Source organism: Paroedura picta, chromosome 5 (assembly GCF_049243985.1).
Source record: "Paroedura picta isolate Pp20150507F chromosome 5, Ppicta_v3.0, whole genome shotgun sequence".
Taxonomy (NCBI): domain Eukaryota; kingdom Metazoa; phylum Chordata; class Lepidosauria; order Squamata; family Gekkonidae; genus Paroedura; species Paroedura picta.
In genome coordinates this window covers 98,768,906-98,783,653 of record NC_135373.1, presented here as the reverse complement: position 1 = coordinate 98,783,653, position 14,748 = coordinate 98,768,906, and the positions used below count along the sequence as shown (strand labels likewise).

Here is a 14,748-nt window from a genome sequence, read left to right as displayed (position 1 = left end):
ACTTTCAAGAAAAAGACGGAATATAAATTAATTAAATAAATGAACTAAGTTTTTGGAGGGAGAAAACAAATTGGCTATGAACCACGACTAGATAATCACGTGATTTGGTGCATTTTCAAACTGCTCAAGCAGATTGGTTGTGTAAAAACTTTGCTGGCTGTAAAGATGGAATTCAGATGTCACATTTCACCTGGATCAGTCCCTCATGTAATCTGGGCCAGAGGTAGAGAAAAGTTTGTGATACTCCAAAGTTTATTTACCACCAAAAGAGATGCAGCAGGCCTGCAAATCTGAGGAGCTGTGATTCAGTAATGAAAGAGCATCTGCTTTGCATGCAAAAGCTCCCTACTTCAATCCCCAGCATCTGCAGCTGAAAGAATCAGGTAGCAGGTGATGCAAAAGGTCTGAGTAAACAGTACTGACCTTGATGGACTTGATGGTCTGATTCAATATAATGAAGCGTCAAGTTCCTGATGTTTCTGGCAGTTTTGGAAAGAACTGATGTATTTAAAGGAGAGGACTTAAGCATCTTTAATAAATAAAGAGCAAGTGACTTGTTTTTGTGTGCCCGTACATCTTCAAACGCATCTATGCACATTCATGCTCCAAGTGTCCTACATTCCTCATGGGCCAAAATCTTATTTTGGAGAAGCTTTATTGCAGCGCTCTTTGCAAACAGCAGATTTCATGTGCTGCAGTGACAGCAACTATAGTTCTTTGCTCACTGTTGCTCCAAGGGGGCAGAGCGTATCCCTGCTGTGTCTTTTTGTTGACTATTAAGAGGATGGTCTGTGTTTTGGGAAGCATTTGTGAAATCTGTTTCTAATCTGAACGTCTGCCTGTTTCCTTTGAGCCCAAAGCCAACATCTTCTGTTTGCATGTGGGAGGGAATAGGGGTAGTGGGGAGAGGTTGCTTTGGAGAGCCTTCTCCTATTACACATGAATTATTTCAGCTGTAGATGGCCAATTGAGATGCAGCCTCAGGGTGTGGTCTTTAAAAACAAAGCCTCTTCATTTCTTAGATTCCAAGATTCTAGAATGCAAGGAGGGTAGAAGAGGGACTGTAAAAGGGGCAGCATTCTGTCTTGGCCAGAGAAGTGTCTCTTTAACTCTTCTCCTGTGTTCTATATAGATATTAATGCCTGCCTCCCAAATGCTGACCTTCAGTGCTAATGAATTATAAGAGGTAATAATTGAGGGAGTTCTTAAATGCAGGGGTAGACAACCTGTGGTCCTCCAGATGTCCATGGATTACAATTCCCATTAGCCCCTGCCAGAGTTTGGGAATTGTAGTCCATGAACATCTGGAGGACCACAGGTTGACTACTCCTGCTTAAATGTGTTAGAAGTGTCCATGTTAGAATGTTTGAATTGTGAAGCCTTTCACTCGGTCTAGCTTCCTATGGCACCATACACAATATTATTTTCTTTCTGTTGTCAAAATGATAAGCAGCTTAGGTAATTAGAGTATTTGCTGGCATATAAGACTACTTTTCCCCCCTGAAAAATATGCCTCCAAGTGGGGGGGTTGTCCTATACACCAGGTGCACTTCAGTTGGGATAGACATAGCTGCCCATAGTGGCCCATAGTACTGTAATGTAATGTAACAAACTCTATATTTTGAGTGGAAATGTTGGGGGGTCGTCTTATGCGCCCAGTTGTCTTATATGCCGGCAAATACGGGTATTTTATTTTTGGCCTCTTGAAGGTCATTCATCGAAATGCCTCCTTTGGAGATCCTCTTGTGGGGACTTGGGCAGTACACGCATAGGAAGACTGCTTGGTCTTGGGACCTTGGCGGTATGTGCTAGTCCACTATAGTACTGGCTTGAAGCTGCAATGAAGCTGGAGGCCCTGTTTCTTGTGTGGCAGTAAACTGGGGTCATTGCTGTGTGAGGCTGGATTCAAGTGGCTAAGCCAAAGCTGGCTTTGCAGACTCTAAGCCACTTATAAAATGGGAGGAACTGGACATAGGCTGGTCTCTGCTTCCAGCATGAGAGAAGGGATCTGGCTCAGAATAATTTCCCGCTGAGGCAGAGGGCAGCTAGGTCAACAAGTGGGTCTTGGTTCATGACCTCTTTTTTCTCTTTTGCTTGAAAAGGAGCAGACTGGAGCCCTGTGAGCCATTTATCAGTTTATCAAGCCAGCAGTTCTCTTTAGAATTGATGTTGATGGAACTAGAGCATCATAGTAGATTCAAAATTCCAGGAAAGGTCACTGTTTCTTCCTCTCTGGGTTGTTGTGGAACTGAAATGAAGGAACCCTGTATGCTCTTTTGAGGCAATGGGTGGGTTAAAATGTGAATGAGATTTGCATGCTGGAATTTTTCAATTCCTGAGAGGGGGAAGAAAGCCCTGGACATTTTAGCAGCATGCACAAGGGCCTAGAGATAGAAAACTGAAGAATTTGGACAGGATCAGTCTGTTTCCCCACGGAACATAAAATGTGCTCAGACTTTAAGAAAAGGGAAAGGATTGTAATACCTGGAAATCCTGCCTAGATTTCCGGTTTAGTGCTGCAGTGATAAACTGGAGATGAAGGAGAAAATGGGTTGAGAAACATAGGCAGCAGTTTACGTAGAGTTCTGTATAATGGCTGCAGTTTTGGACTATGCCATTCCCACTGGTCCTACTTGCGCCTGCACAACCATCTGTCACAGTTCTTCCTATGTGGCTTGCATGGATTTGATGTGCCTTCTGTCCAAAAAGCCTTTACCTGGAAATGCCACAGCCAGCAATCTCAAGAAGGTTGAGAATGTGGCAGAAAGTACAGGAATCATTTCACAGCATTCTGTGTAGAGACCTTCTTGGCAACCACAGTGACAACTAAATAACCCTTATGAACCTCCAGTGCATCATTTTCAATTTGGCTTTGGGATTGATATCGTCATATGGTTCCAAAGAGCCCTCGTGATGGCTTACAGCAACAAAACTTGCATTAAAAACCTTAACAATGATAAAATTTAAATATTTAAAACATTAGACACAGCATGTCAACAATGAATGAATGTGCCTTCCGTTCCTAGATCCCTGCTTGTTTCATGCAGCCAGTTGGGTGACTTTGGGTTAATCACAATCATCTTAGAGCCATTCTCACAGAGCAGTTCTGTCAGAGCTCTCTCAGCCCCACTTCCCTCACAGGGTGTCTCTCGTGGGGAGAGGAAGGGAAGGTGATTGTAAGCAACCTTGAGACTCCTTCAGGCAGTTACAAGCAGGGTAAAAAAAACAACTCTTCTTCAAATTAAAATAGAGCTTCTTGGGGAGAGAATTCCATGATTAGGGGCCATTGTGGAAAAGGCCTTGCCCTTTATCCCAAAGTGTGGCTACGTAAGTGTAAGACTAGGATCTGGGAGATTCAGGTTTGAATCCCACTCTGCTAAGGAAGCTTGCCTGTGAGACCTTGGGTCAATCACAAACATTAGCTTAGTCCACTTCACAGGGTTGTTGCGACAGTAAAACTGGGGAGAAGAGAATCATGTAGTCCTCTTTGGGTCCCATTGGAGAGAAAGTTAAGACTTTAAGTGATGTAAGTAAATATAACAGTAGATAAGCAATATGTTTGGAACAGTGTCTTATCTGAGAGCGCATGGAAAGTGTTTGGAGGTAGAAGAGAAGAATAGGAAGAACACAAAAGTAGTTCTGAAATACTCTGGGAAAGGCCACTGTTTGGTCTCTTTAAAAGGCTCAAAGCTCCTCAAGGGCACCATCATCTGTCAAGCTGAAGGGATAAATCTGGAAGCTGCAGCTGTTGAAGTGTCAGAATACACAATCCTTTTGTTTGCTCCTAATTAAAAGCATGAATTAATTTGCTTGATCTGACCTTTTGGCTGGTTTCCGCCTCATTCCTCACTAGTGCAGGGGTGTGCATTTACGTTTGTGATATGCTTTCTGTCTCTTCACAGCTATGTATCCATGCCCAGAATGGGAGGAAGTGCCAGTATGTTGGAAACTGCTCCTTTGCTCACAGTCCAGAGGAGAGAGATATGTGGACTTTCATGAAAGAAAATAAAAGTGAGTGAGAGGAAGAGGGGAACTAGAGGAGGCCCATTGCAGGCATAATAGTAGTTCCCTGTGTATCACAGATTGCAAGCTGAGTGTCAATTTGCAAAGGGTGCGCTGGATCAGTTCCCCTTCCCTTTCAAAAGCCGCTTTCACACTTGGACCACTGCATGCCAGCGAAATATCCCTCTTCGGTCAGAGAGAAAAACTGTGATTTGAAGCAGGATTCCAAAGGAACCTGGTCTGCATTTGTTACGGTTTGTGTCAACGCCTCCATAATGTGAGATCATGGTTAATTCTGGGAAAGGGGATTGGGTGGAAATCACTCAGGAATGGGGAGTCAGTGGAGGTTGGCTTCAAATTTACACATGGGTGTTTATAGGAAATCAGCAGTGATGTGGAGTCAAGTATGTGCTGTGACACTGTTGCCCAAATGTTATGCAACACCACCTTGCTCCCTGTGCTGGGGCCAGGCCTTACTTGCATCCTGCACCTGACTTCCATGTGATCTGTTCCAGCTGTTCCAGTCCTAGGCATCCAACGCAGACTTGCTATGATATTATCCTGAAATCTATGCTGAGCATCACATGACCATATGCATGACTGGAACAGTGTTGGGCAGTTCCTCTTGAATTGCCAGCCTGCTTTAGAAAGGCAGACACCCATTTTCCCCACTGCCATAAGTAAGAAGACTGGACAGACAAAGTATAATTGGTGGCATCAGAAAGAACAGACTGATGGTCTCTTCCAGGGTGTTGAGTGAAAATGCCTGTTTTCATTTTAAAAAACCCTTTGAATACTAGTGCGTTTGATGGGGAATAGGCCACAAGCCTAGCAGAAGCTGCATAGAGACATGCATACTTCTGGTGGTGAGCCTTCCGTGTCTTGACACTCAACTCCTATTGGTCAGATGCACAAACTACCAAGCAGAGTTGAGCTTGAGAGCAACTTTTGTCCCAGCCTAGTGCTTTTTGGCAGTCATGAAAGCATTGCCCTCCCCCTTCCTTTCTGCTCAAAGTATCGTTTCGGGGTCGGTTTCTTTTTGAATTTAAAGTTGACTTTTTACAGACAAACGGCGTGAACGTGCTGGGCACTCGAAACAGATGTTGTTTAAAAGCCTGTCTGAAACAAAAAAACTCTGATGGGCTGGAGGAGGAACTCCCTTCTCCTGTTAGGCAACCCTGCACACACTTCAGGACAGCTAAACACTTTTTTCATCTAGGAGTAGGATTTCTTCAAAGCTTTCTTATCTAGAGGGGTAGCAGTTTTGGAATGATGGGAAGGAGACTCTCTGATTAATCAAACTTATTATTTCTTGCAGTTTTGGATATGCAACAGACCTATGATATGTGGCTGAAAAAACACAACCCTGGAAAGCCAGGCGAGGGGACGCCACTAACATCAAGGGAAGGAGAGAAGCAAATTCAGATGCCCACTGACTATGCTGACATGGTATGGTCTCTCTCTTTCCTGATCCTTCTTCCTCGTTTGCATTTTCTCATCCCTAGTCTTTTAGGAAACCTATAGCACTCTCTTTGGAATGTCATTTTGTATATTTTACTGATTCTAAATGGCTGATTGGTGTAGTGGTTAGGAGTGGGGACTTCTAATCTGGTGAGCCGGGTTTCATTCCACGCTCCTTCTCCACATGCAGCCAGCTGGGTGACCTTGGGCTCACCACAGCACTGATAGAGCTGTTCTGACTGAGCAGTAACATCAGGACTCTCTTAGCCTCACCTACCTCACGGGGTGACTGTTGTGGGGAGAGGAAAGGGAAAGCAATTGTAAGCTGCTTTGAGACTCCTTTGGGTAGAGAAAAGCGGCATATAAGAACCAACTTTTCTTCTACTCAGCACATGCACATATAGTGAAATACAAACATGTCTTAGCTATTGTTCACGTTTTTTTGTCCCGCCCTTCCTGTAATAATGTAAGGCATGCAGGGCATCTTATATGGTTCTCCCATTCCTGTGAAACTGAGGGAGTAATAGCTGACCCAAGGTTGCCAGTGAATTTCATGACTGAACAAAGATTTGAGCCTGGATCTCTCCAGTGTAATCTCAGACCCACTGCACTAAGCTGGCTCTCATTGTGCATTATGTTATTTCTTAATGCAGAAGTGGCTTCCCTGAGGCCATGTTATGAGGCTAGGCCAGTTGTCTTATTCAAGATGCTTGGGGCCTTCCTTGATGACCCTTTTTCCTCCCAGGTGATACTTCCTTCAGTTACCTCCTGAGAGGCTCACATGGAGCAGGGTCATCCCACCTGTATTTCAGCTCTTGTGCTACAGGACTCAGTTGCATAGAGTAAAGTCTGAGAGTCAGGTTGCTGCTGGAAACCATATCGAGCCTTTCCAGTAGGCCATATGCGACTCTGATTATGAAGTGAGAAAATAGATCTTGAATGCGCTGCTTTGTGAGGGAAGTATGCTGCCTTGAAGAGCCAGGTGCCAATGGACCTCAAGGAAGGGTACCTCCTTTTCCCCTTCAGCCTTATCCCTTTGGCTCTTGTCCTTCCCAAAGAACCCAGCTGACAGCCAGTCGTTTTGGAAAATGGATCCATAAAACATGATGGGTATAAACGTGAATAGAAGCAAGTAGGACATTCCAGTAAATAGGACAAATAGGACATTCCAGGGGAAAGCCTCTCTAATTTACCTTTTAAGAGAAGTTGGACAGTGGAGCCAGGTAAAGTAACAGATTTGGCCACGTGTTGTTCTCTGACTGCCAGATGGGTTACCACTGCTGGCTCTGTGGAAAGAACAGCAACAGCAAGAAGCAATGGCAGCAGCACATCCAGTCAGAAAAGCATAAGGAGAAAGTCTTCACGTCTGACAATGACTCCAGCTGCTGGAGCTACCGTTTCCCCATGGGCGAGTTCCGGCTGTGTGAAAGGTACAGCACACAAAGCTTCCCCTTTCTCACGTGGTGGTTACGGCTGAGAAAGGAGGGCGTGGGATGTGGTCACGTTAAGTAGCTCCAGATTTAATGGAGATATCTGGAATGGGAGGAAATGTTCAAGTCCTAAAACCATTATTGCCGGTAATTGCTAAGACAAAGTTCTTGATTGCAGTGCCCTTGCATTCAGCCTGCTGCGTCACTAAAATGATAAAAGGTGATGAAAGTACAAACCAAAAGCAGGATCTCCTTAAGTGATCTTCAGGTGCTTCCTAATAAAGGGGCTTTGAAGATATTAAAGGTGTGCAAGCACCGAGTCATGTCTGACCCTTGGGGTGACGCCCTCTAGCGTTTTCATGGCAGACTCAATACGGGGTGGTTTGCCAGTGCCTTCCCCAGTCATGACCGTTTACCCCCCAGCAAGCTGGGTACTCATTTTACCGACCTCGGAAGGATGGAAGGCTGAGTCAACTTTGAGCCGGCTGCTGGGATCGAACTCCCAACCTCATGGGCAAAGCTTTCAGGCGGCTGCCTTACCACTCTGCGCCACAAGAGGCTCTTTTGAAGATATTAGACATGCTGAATTAAGGCACTAAGCAGTTCATATACAGTAATCCCACCCTCAGTGCTGGGTTCTAGTAGGATTGGTATGTTTGGCACCAGCACCCCATGTGCTTCTTAGTCTATCATATTAGGATTTTTTCCCCTGTTATTGCAGTCCTGAGCAGAGTTACTCCCTTCCATGAACTGCCCATCGACTTCATTGGGCCTAGAAAGGTGTCACTCTGCATAGGATTGCACTATTAGAGGCTTTTTCATCGTGCCCAGCAACATCTCTAAATTTGGATTGGTTATTGTCAGGCTCTTAGTTTAGATTCAGTTGTATCCCTGGTTGTATACGGCTGTTTCATGTCTGAAGCTATTGTGACCTGGGTTGGTATACTAAAAAGAAATCTGGCATCTAGTGAAAACCCCCCCAAGCAGTGAGGTTAGTTTTCAGTCTCCAAATGCAGCAGAATTGAACAGATAGCAGAGAGCCGTTGTTTAATCTGTAGTCCATTTTAAGCCATGTGTTGTCCTCCTGGCAGATTCCAGAAGACAAAATCCTGCCCTGAAGGGGAAAAATGTCGCTTTGCTCACGGCCAGGATGAGTTGACAGAGTGGCTGGATCGGAGGGAAGTAATGAAGCAGAAGCTGGCCAAAGCCCGCAAGGATATGCTGCTGTGCCCCAGAGACGACGACTTTGGCAAATACAACTTTCTGTTGCGGGAGAGCATATGATCACTGGGCGGGGGACAAGCAGGCAGATTTGCAGAGCTGGGGATGGAAGGAACAGGGCTGTGACAGGGAAGCTAATAACAGTTCCCCAAAAACCTTACTTTCTGTTGTAAAATAATCAAGATAATTTACTGGGGTTCCATGCAATTATAAATTGATCCGTATAAGAAGGGGACGACAGAGAATGAGGTGGCTGGATGGAGTCACTGAAGCAGTTGGTACAAATTTAAATGGACTCCGGGGAATGGCAGAGGCCAGAAAGGCCTGGAGGATCATTGTCCATGGGGTCGCGATGGGTCAGACATGACTTTGCACCTAACAACAACAACAATAGCCAATGAACATCATGCTTTTAGATTTTTTTTCTACATTTTTCCTTTAATTTTTTCCCCAATCTGCCACCGTTAGTCTCTTTATTTTCCCCTCCTTAAAAAACAAGCTATTTGCAGTGATGACATGAGAGGAAAAGGTTGAGGGAGAGATTTTTCATTCAGAATCCCTTCCTCCTGAATTCTTACTACGGACTGTCTAGTTTTTTTGGGATATTGCAGTGTCATGGAAACAAGTATAGGAGAAACATGAAAAGGAAGTGGAATTTTATTGGGGGGGGCGGTGTCCCTATAGATTATTGTGTACCTCATCTTCACAGGCACCAAATCCGCTCTGTAGCCAATGAGGTCTTATAAATCTGTGTGATTTTAAAATTTTGAAAAAGGACTCTGATAATCTGTAGATTGCAGTGAGAGAAATTTTCTCTCTCTTCTAGGATCAATGTTGTCCATTCCCTATCAAGTCAGGGAGGATACTGGATTCCTATCCTGGCCTTTGTGTAGCTAGTGTATTGTCTTTTGCAGAGGCAGTGGTTGATTCTCCCCCCTCGTTTACAGATTGTATTTTATACAGAAAGTAAATCAATACTGGTTTGTTGAGTTAAACTTGGTTATTGTTTAGTTTAAGCATAGCTCTGAATGTCTTTCCCTATGGCACAGACACAAAGAAGCAGCCACTTAAAATCAAGATGCTCTTACCATTATGCCGGGGTACACAAACTGGGCTTAAGAAAAGTGGATAACGGGCTTGAAGCCTTGGGGGAGCCCCCTCAGTCATTATGGAAGGTCTGCGTCTTCCACGTTCAGTGATGCCCTCTGTGCATAAAAATTTGCCCTTGATTACTTGACTGCAGAATTGTGTGCCCGGGCCCAAATATGTTGATAGTGGAAATGGGCAAAAAAGGATTTAAAATTACCATGCAGTATTTTGCCTCCAAGAAAACAACGATTAATCCACGGATATCACTTAAGAGTAATGAGGCCTGGAACCGTATTTTGCCACATAATAACCCAGCACCAGATTATGAGAAATGTAACTTCACTTGAAATCATAAGTAGAATTGAACAGGGAGGAAAAACAAACAATCAAACCGCAACAACAAAAACAATGTTTCCTGAAAAGAAAACAACTTGCAAGAGTTAATATGATTTAATCAGAATATCAGTGAAAGGAAGAAAGATGACTAGCTGGTGTTTGCAAAACGAATACCCCAAAATAGCCACTAACAACTTTCTGTTTACACATTTTATGTATCAGTGATATTTAATATGCCTCTGAAGTGAATATTCAGAAGCTATAATGAGAAGCATCCCTAAAAGGAATGAACTCAACGGGGCTTTCAGATGTTCAGGATTGGGCTGTAAAATTAGCAAAAAACAGATAGGAATCTTCAGTGGAGTGGTCATTCTGCAAGGGATGGTAGGAGGAAAAACCTTGTTATCAGGGCACTATTTTGAGCAGTGGCAACATGTAATGTGGGTAAGGGAGCACATGATCCAAAAGAAGTGTGTTCCGAATGAAAATGCTTTTGCAAACTAAAAGGCTCAATGCTTCTGTTAAGTATCGTGATTGGTTGCCCTAATGTCTCCTTGGGTTCTAGGAGGGAATGCATTTGTGGATAATGTAAATGCTTGATCCACAGAACAGCTGAGATACAATTTATGTTCTGCAAGCTGAAGTATGGCACTAGGACTTAAGTGGTGAGATTTCTTTCAGAGATCTGCAGTTTTGGTTAGATATTATTCATTTTTTATAACTTTCCAACAGATGTTTTAATATTTCCCTTATTTGTAGCCCATTTCCACTGACGAGTTAATATGAAAGTATAAAATAGGCTACCACTTCATATGGAGAGAAAAGATTGGAAATGGAATGAGTAGGCCAAGGGGGAAAGTCAGTGGGTCTCTGAAAGCTCCCTTTTATGCCGTCTGCTTTTAACTGATGATCAGATCCCCTGTTGCTGTCTCGCTTGTGTTAGGAAATGCCTGACCTTCACTCCAAAACTTTTGTAGATCTTAAAATTAGCCTGAAGTTCCCCATGAAAACATGGCTGTTTTGGTTTATTTCTGTGATATTGAAAGTCATGTTTCTCTCCTCCTTCACAACCTTCTAAGGAAAGGGAGAGGAGAGGGAGAGGAAATCCATGCATACACGTCATTTGGGAGCTGTGTTGATGTAAGCAGGCCCATCCTGTTGAGTTGATTGTTCTGAAATTTGAAATGAGACCTTTTAGATCATGTTAGGTGCTGTCCATTGTCCTTGCTTTGATATAAAAGGAGTGTACTTGTCTCCTGTCTTGCTATTTTAATAGTCTTAATTAATACGAAACTAGAGTAAGCAAAGCCACAGGAATCCAACTGCAATGAAATGAGCCAAATCATCCCCTTCCCCATACACCAGACATTTCGAGTAGTTGCCTGTTGCCTACATTAACCATTATGCCTTCAACCTGTTGGTCTTACTTTGGAAAGCACCGACAAGAGCAACTGACGTTAGCTTCTGGGGTTGAGCTGTTAGCTGTTTGTGGCAGATAGTGGGAAAACACATATAAGAAATGGATGTTTAAAATTCTTAAACTATCTGTATCTAGATATGTAACTATATATGCTCTGCCATTACTTTATGATACGTGAATTTATTTTAGATTATGGGGTGGACAGTTTTCCTTTCCTCGTTAATTCATAAATAAAACTGCTTTGTGGCCCTTCTTACCCTGGTCAGTACTATTTGATGCAGGGAGAAATGGATGAGGTTCAATGGAGGCAGAGTAGTGGGGTGGGGAGCACGTATTCTTGGACATTGCAATGAGAATCAACTCTTTTTTTTTTCCTGGTATGATAACCTGATATGTGATGTTGCAGTATTTTGTCACCAGACTTGTTCTAGTGTGTATATATGTAACTCTTTCATAAAGCATATATACACAGGTATTAAATATATCACTATATAATATTATATATGTATGTGGTATTGAAGGCATCTTTTGTTGAGGGTTAAGGAAAAGGACTCTAGCTGGGGAATGTAGCATCTCTCATTGATAGACAGCTGATGTTGGGAAGAGAAAAATATTTCTACTAGGGATTTTTTAAATCGTCGTTGAGAGGTGATTGTGATTCTGATTGGAATAATGAACCTACTCTTCATAAAGGACTGTCAGCCTGAATCCCTAGGTGAAGTCTAATTTGTAAGAGAGAGTCGTTAATTTATTGGGGGAAAAAAGAGGCATTGTTGAGGTCAGGAAGCTTGATTTTGCCTTCCTGATTCCTCCCCCAGCCTGAATATGATATATAAACTTATTTGATTTTGCCATTCCATCTTGTTGTCTCGACGATACTATCACTTCTGCAGTGATTGCTGAGAAAACCCCAGTACTTAGAGCAACTGAGTTAAACCAGTAAAGTTTTCAGAAGGCGTTCACATCTGAGAATAATAATAAAATTGGGTCACTGTTCTGTTTTTTAATACTGCAGCTATGTTCCCAAAAAAAACCCATCTTGGCAATGCCCTTTCTTTATATGAAAAAAGTTATGAATATGAAAGTTATGAATTCAATCATCATATAAGGTGCTGGAAAGAAACAAGCCAAACTCCTTTCTCAGGCTTTTGTCCAGGAAAGGTTATTATGCAAACAAGTTGCTGGTTAGCTAGGCTATCTTTAAGAAATATGGTGACAGAAACATACAGAGAAAAGCCAGCCACGAGGGATGCTCTGTTTCTAAGCTGGACTTGTAATAAGTTGGAGAGTCCTTCAAAAATGTCTTTGTATTAATATATTTTACAAATACCACGCTTTACTATTACAAAGAATTTAATAGTACCTTCACAAGGTCTAGAATCCAAGATAATAATGTAGATGTTCTAACAACTTTCTTGTTCTTAATGAGACAGATTTGCTTCTTTTAGCCTTTGTAATAGAAAATAAAAGTGTGCACTTTAAACCCTCTCCATGTGGTTGTGTGTCTGTATTCCCTACAGTAGAAGTTTAAGGTGATTCTTGTGTCTTTCTCGCAAACAAATTTGATGGATCAAGATGACTGCTATGAAGTGTAAGCAGAGAGGAATAAACTGGCTGAAAAGCGGATAGAACTTCCAGTTAAACATTTTGCTACACCAGGTTTCAGCCACATGATAGCTGTTGTGTTTTGGTTCTTGCAGCTTGTACATGCTTCCATTCTTTGCACCGGATCAGATGTTTTTTTATTGTTTCTACTTCCATGGGCTAGAATGATTTTGGTCTTGCCACTGGCACAAGAGACTGCGGAAGCATTAAATATGTAGCCGTGTGTGTAGTAACTAATATGAAGATCATGCTCGGGAAGAATGAAGCTGGAGGTCCAAACATGTGATGGATTCAATTCAAACAGTGTTTGAGGTGTGCCTGCTGGAACTGCATCAGATTACATGGTATAAATGGGATCCATGCATGTATATGGTGTGTAAAGGAGAGAAAGGAGATTCTGTTCATTCATATGTGCTGCAGACATGACTTGCATGTAAATACCTCCTGTTTTAAGGGGTACTGGCCATGCTGTGTAAGTAGTCTGCAGTATGTTTTGTTTTCTGTTCTTATTACAGAAAGTAAGCACATGATCCATAAATCAAAATTGCTTGAGGCAACCATGTTTAAAGTTCACATCATTAGAGTTCCCATCATTCAATTGTCAGGCCATGACTGCAGTTTAAGTGCTCTTGAACTTTCAGCCTTGGAAACTTTGCATCAAGGACATCATCCAAAAGTATTCATCTATAGCAGGCTTTCTCAACCAGGGTTTCTTGACAGCCCTGGAAGGATTTCCCAAAGGGGTGGGTGTAAATTTTTAATATATATTTTAATTTGTTAAACATTTATTGAGTGATATGACCATATAAGGTCCTGTTGACCTCAAAATAGCCAATGATGGGCCTGGAGGGGGTGGGAAAGGGAGGGGCCCCAGGTGGGCATGTACACAGCTATGCTTCCCAACCATATTCAGCAATGAACCAATGATTCCTCATGAAGAAGTCCACGAAAAAGCAAAGGAAATCAGGAGGCTGACAAATCAATTCTTATGTGCTCAATAAGTCTCTCAAAAGTTAATTCCAATGTGTAGAGTAACCAGAATGGGGTCCTAGGTATTCTAACCCATTTTCCCAATATTTCTTCAGTGATTACTTCTCTATATATATTCTCAGTTTGAAGAAGGCTTAATACAAATCAAATTATAAGTTATCACATAGGCATCTGCTCCAATGTTATGGGATTGTATTTCCTAACATACCCCCAACCCTATTCAACATGATCATGACACTTCTGGGGTTATTGAAGCCTGAAGAATGGGGTCTCTTGCTGTCAGTGTGCATGTGTGAAACGTAGAGTGCAGATTTTAATGTGCCCACATCAGCTTTTTAAAGCAATTCTAGCAGAAAGTGAACTTACAATGGTGCTTCAGTCTTCATGTATGTTTTGTGTCTCCTGTGAGTAAGTTTGTTTTCTCTAAAGTATAGTTTTCAATGTTCTACTTACCACTTTTTCTTCCCATGTATGTTTAGAAGTACCTTTCTCTTTGCATAGAAGTCTCTCTTTAATTGCTGCTAATAAGCAGGGCTCCCATATGTGAATCCTCTTCTATTTATTGTTGTTGTCATTGTACTTTCCTGTGTAGGCTTCCTTACTGAACTTCAGGGCAGATTACAAAATATGAAAAACAATTCAGTCAGGCAGCAAAAGCTTCCAGGAAACAACGCAGTATGACCAGGATTACCAAACCAGCAAAAAAATGTCTAAGGCAACAAAAACAGTCTTCAGACTTAACCACACCATAATGAAGAAAAATGGGGAGAGGACATTGCAGTGACGAAAAGGCTGTGAAAATGGGTATCTTTGGCTGTGTGGCCGTTTCCTTCACCACCTCTAGCAAAACAGTCAATTTCTTGTGAAACTTTAAAAAAAAACTGATACAACACCAAATTACTCGAGTTGCCCATCAAAGTTTCATTCAAAGATGCCAGGACTATATGCTCTTTGGAGCTCTGCAATCTTATTTGTTACAGATTCAACATTCAACCACATCAAGGGAGAAGGGAAAGGAGTCCTGTCTGGAAGCCTTGAGTAAGGATCAGACAGCAGGTGAACCTCCTGCCTCCCTCTCTTGTCTCTCCACGTGTACATACTCTCCTCCCACTGGCACGCCTCCCAAGCCTCAAGCTACTGAACTGTCAACATGCCTCTCCACATGCGATCACTCTGTTCCTGCTGCAAAACTAA

At 42.5% G+C, this 14,748-nt stretch overlaps 1 protein-coding gene across 2 annotated transcripts in view; it reads left to right on the top strand.

Annotated features, from left to right (window-relative positions):
* The window catches only part of ZC3H7B (zinc finger CCCH-type containing 7B), a 53,087-nt gene extending 40,640 nt beyond the window's left edge, over positions 1-12,447 (top strand). For both annotated transcript variants that reach the window (XM_077339380.1, XM_077339379.1), the window contains exons 20-23: positions 3,903-4,011; positions 5,321-5,451; positions 6,730-6,893; positions 7,985-12,447. In XM_077339380.1, the coding sequence (XP_077195495.1) occupies positions 3,903-4,011; positions 5,321-5,451; positions 6,730-6,893; positions 7,985-8,177 (597 nt within the window). In that variant the 3' untranslated portion in view covers positions 8,178-12,447. The remainder of the gene's footprint in view (positions 1-3,902; positions 4,012-5,320; positions 5,452-6,729; positions 6,894-7,984) is intronic.
* The last annotated feature ends 2,301 nt before the right edge of the window (positions 12,448-14,748 follow it).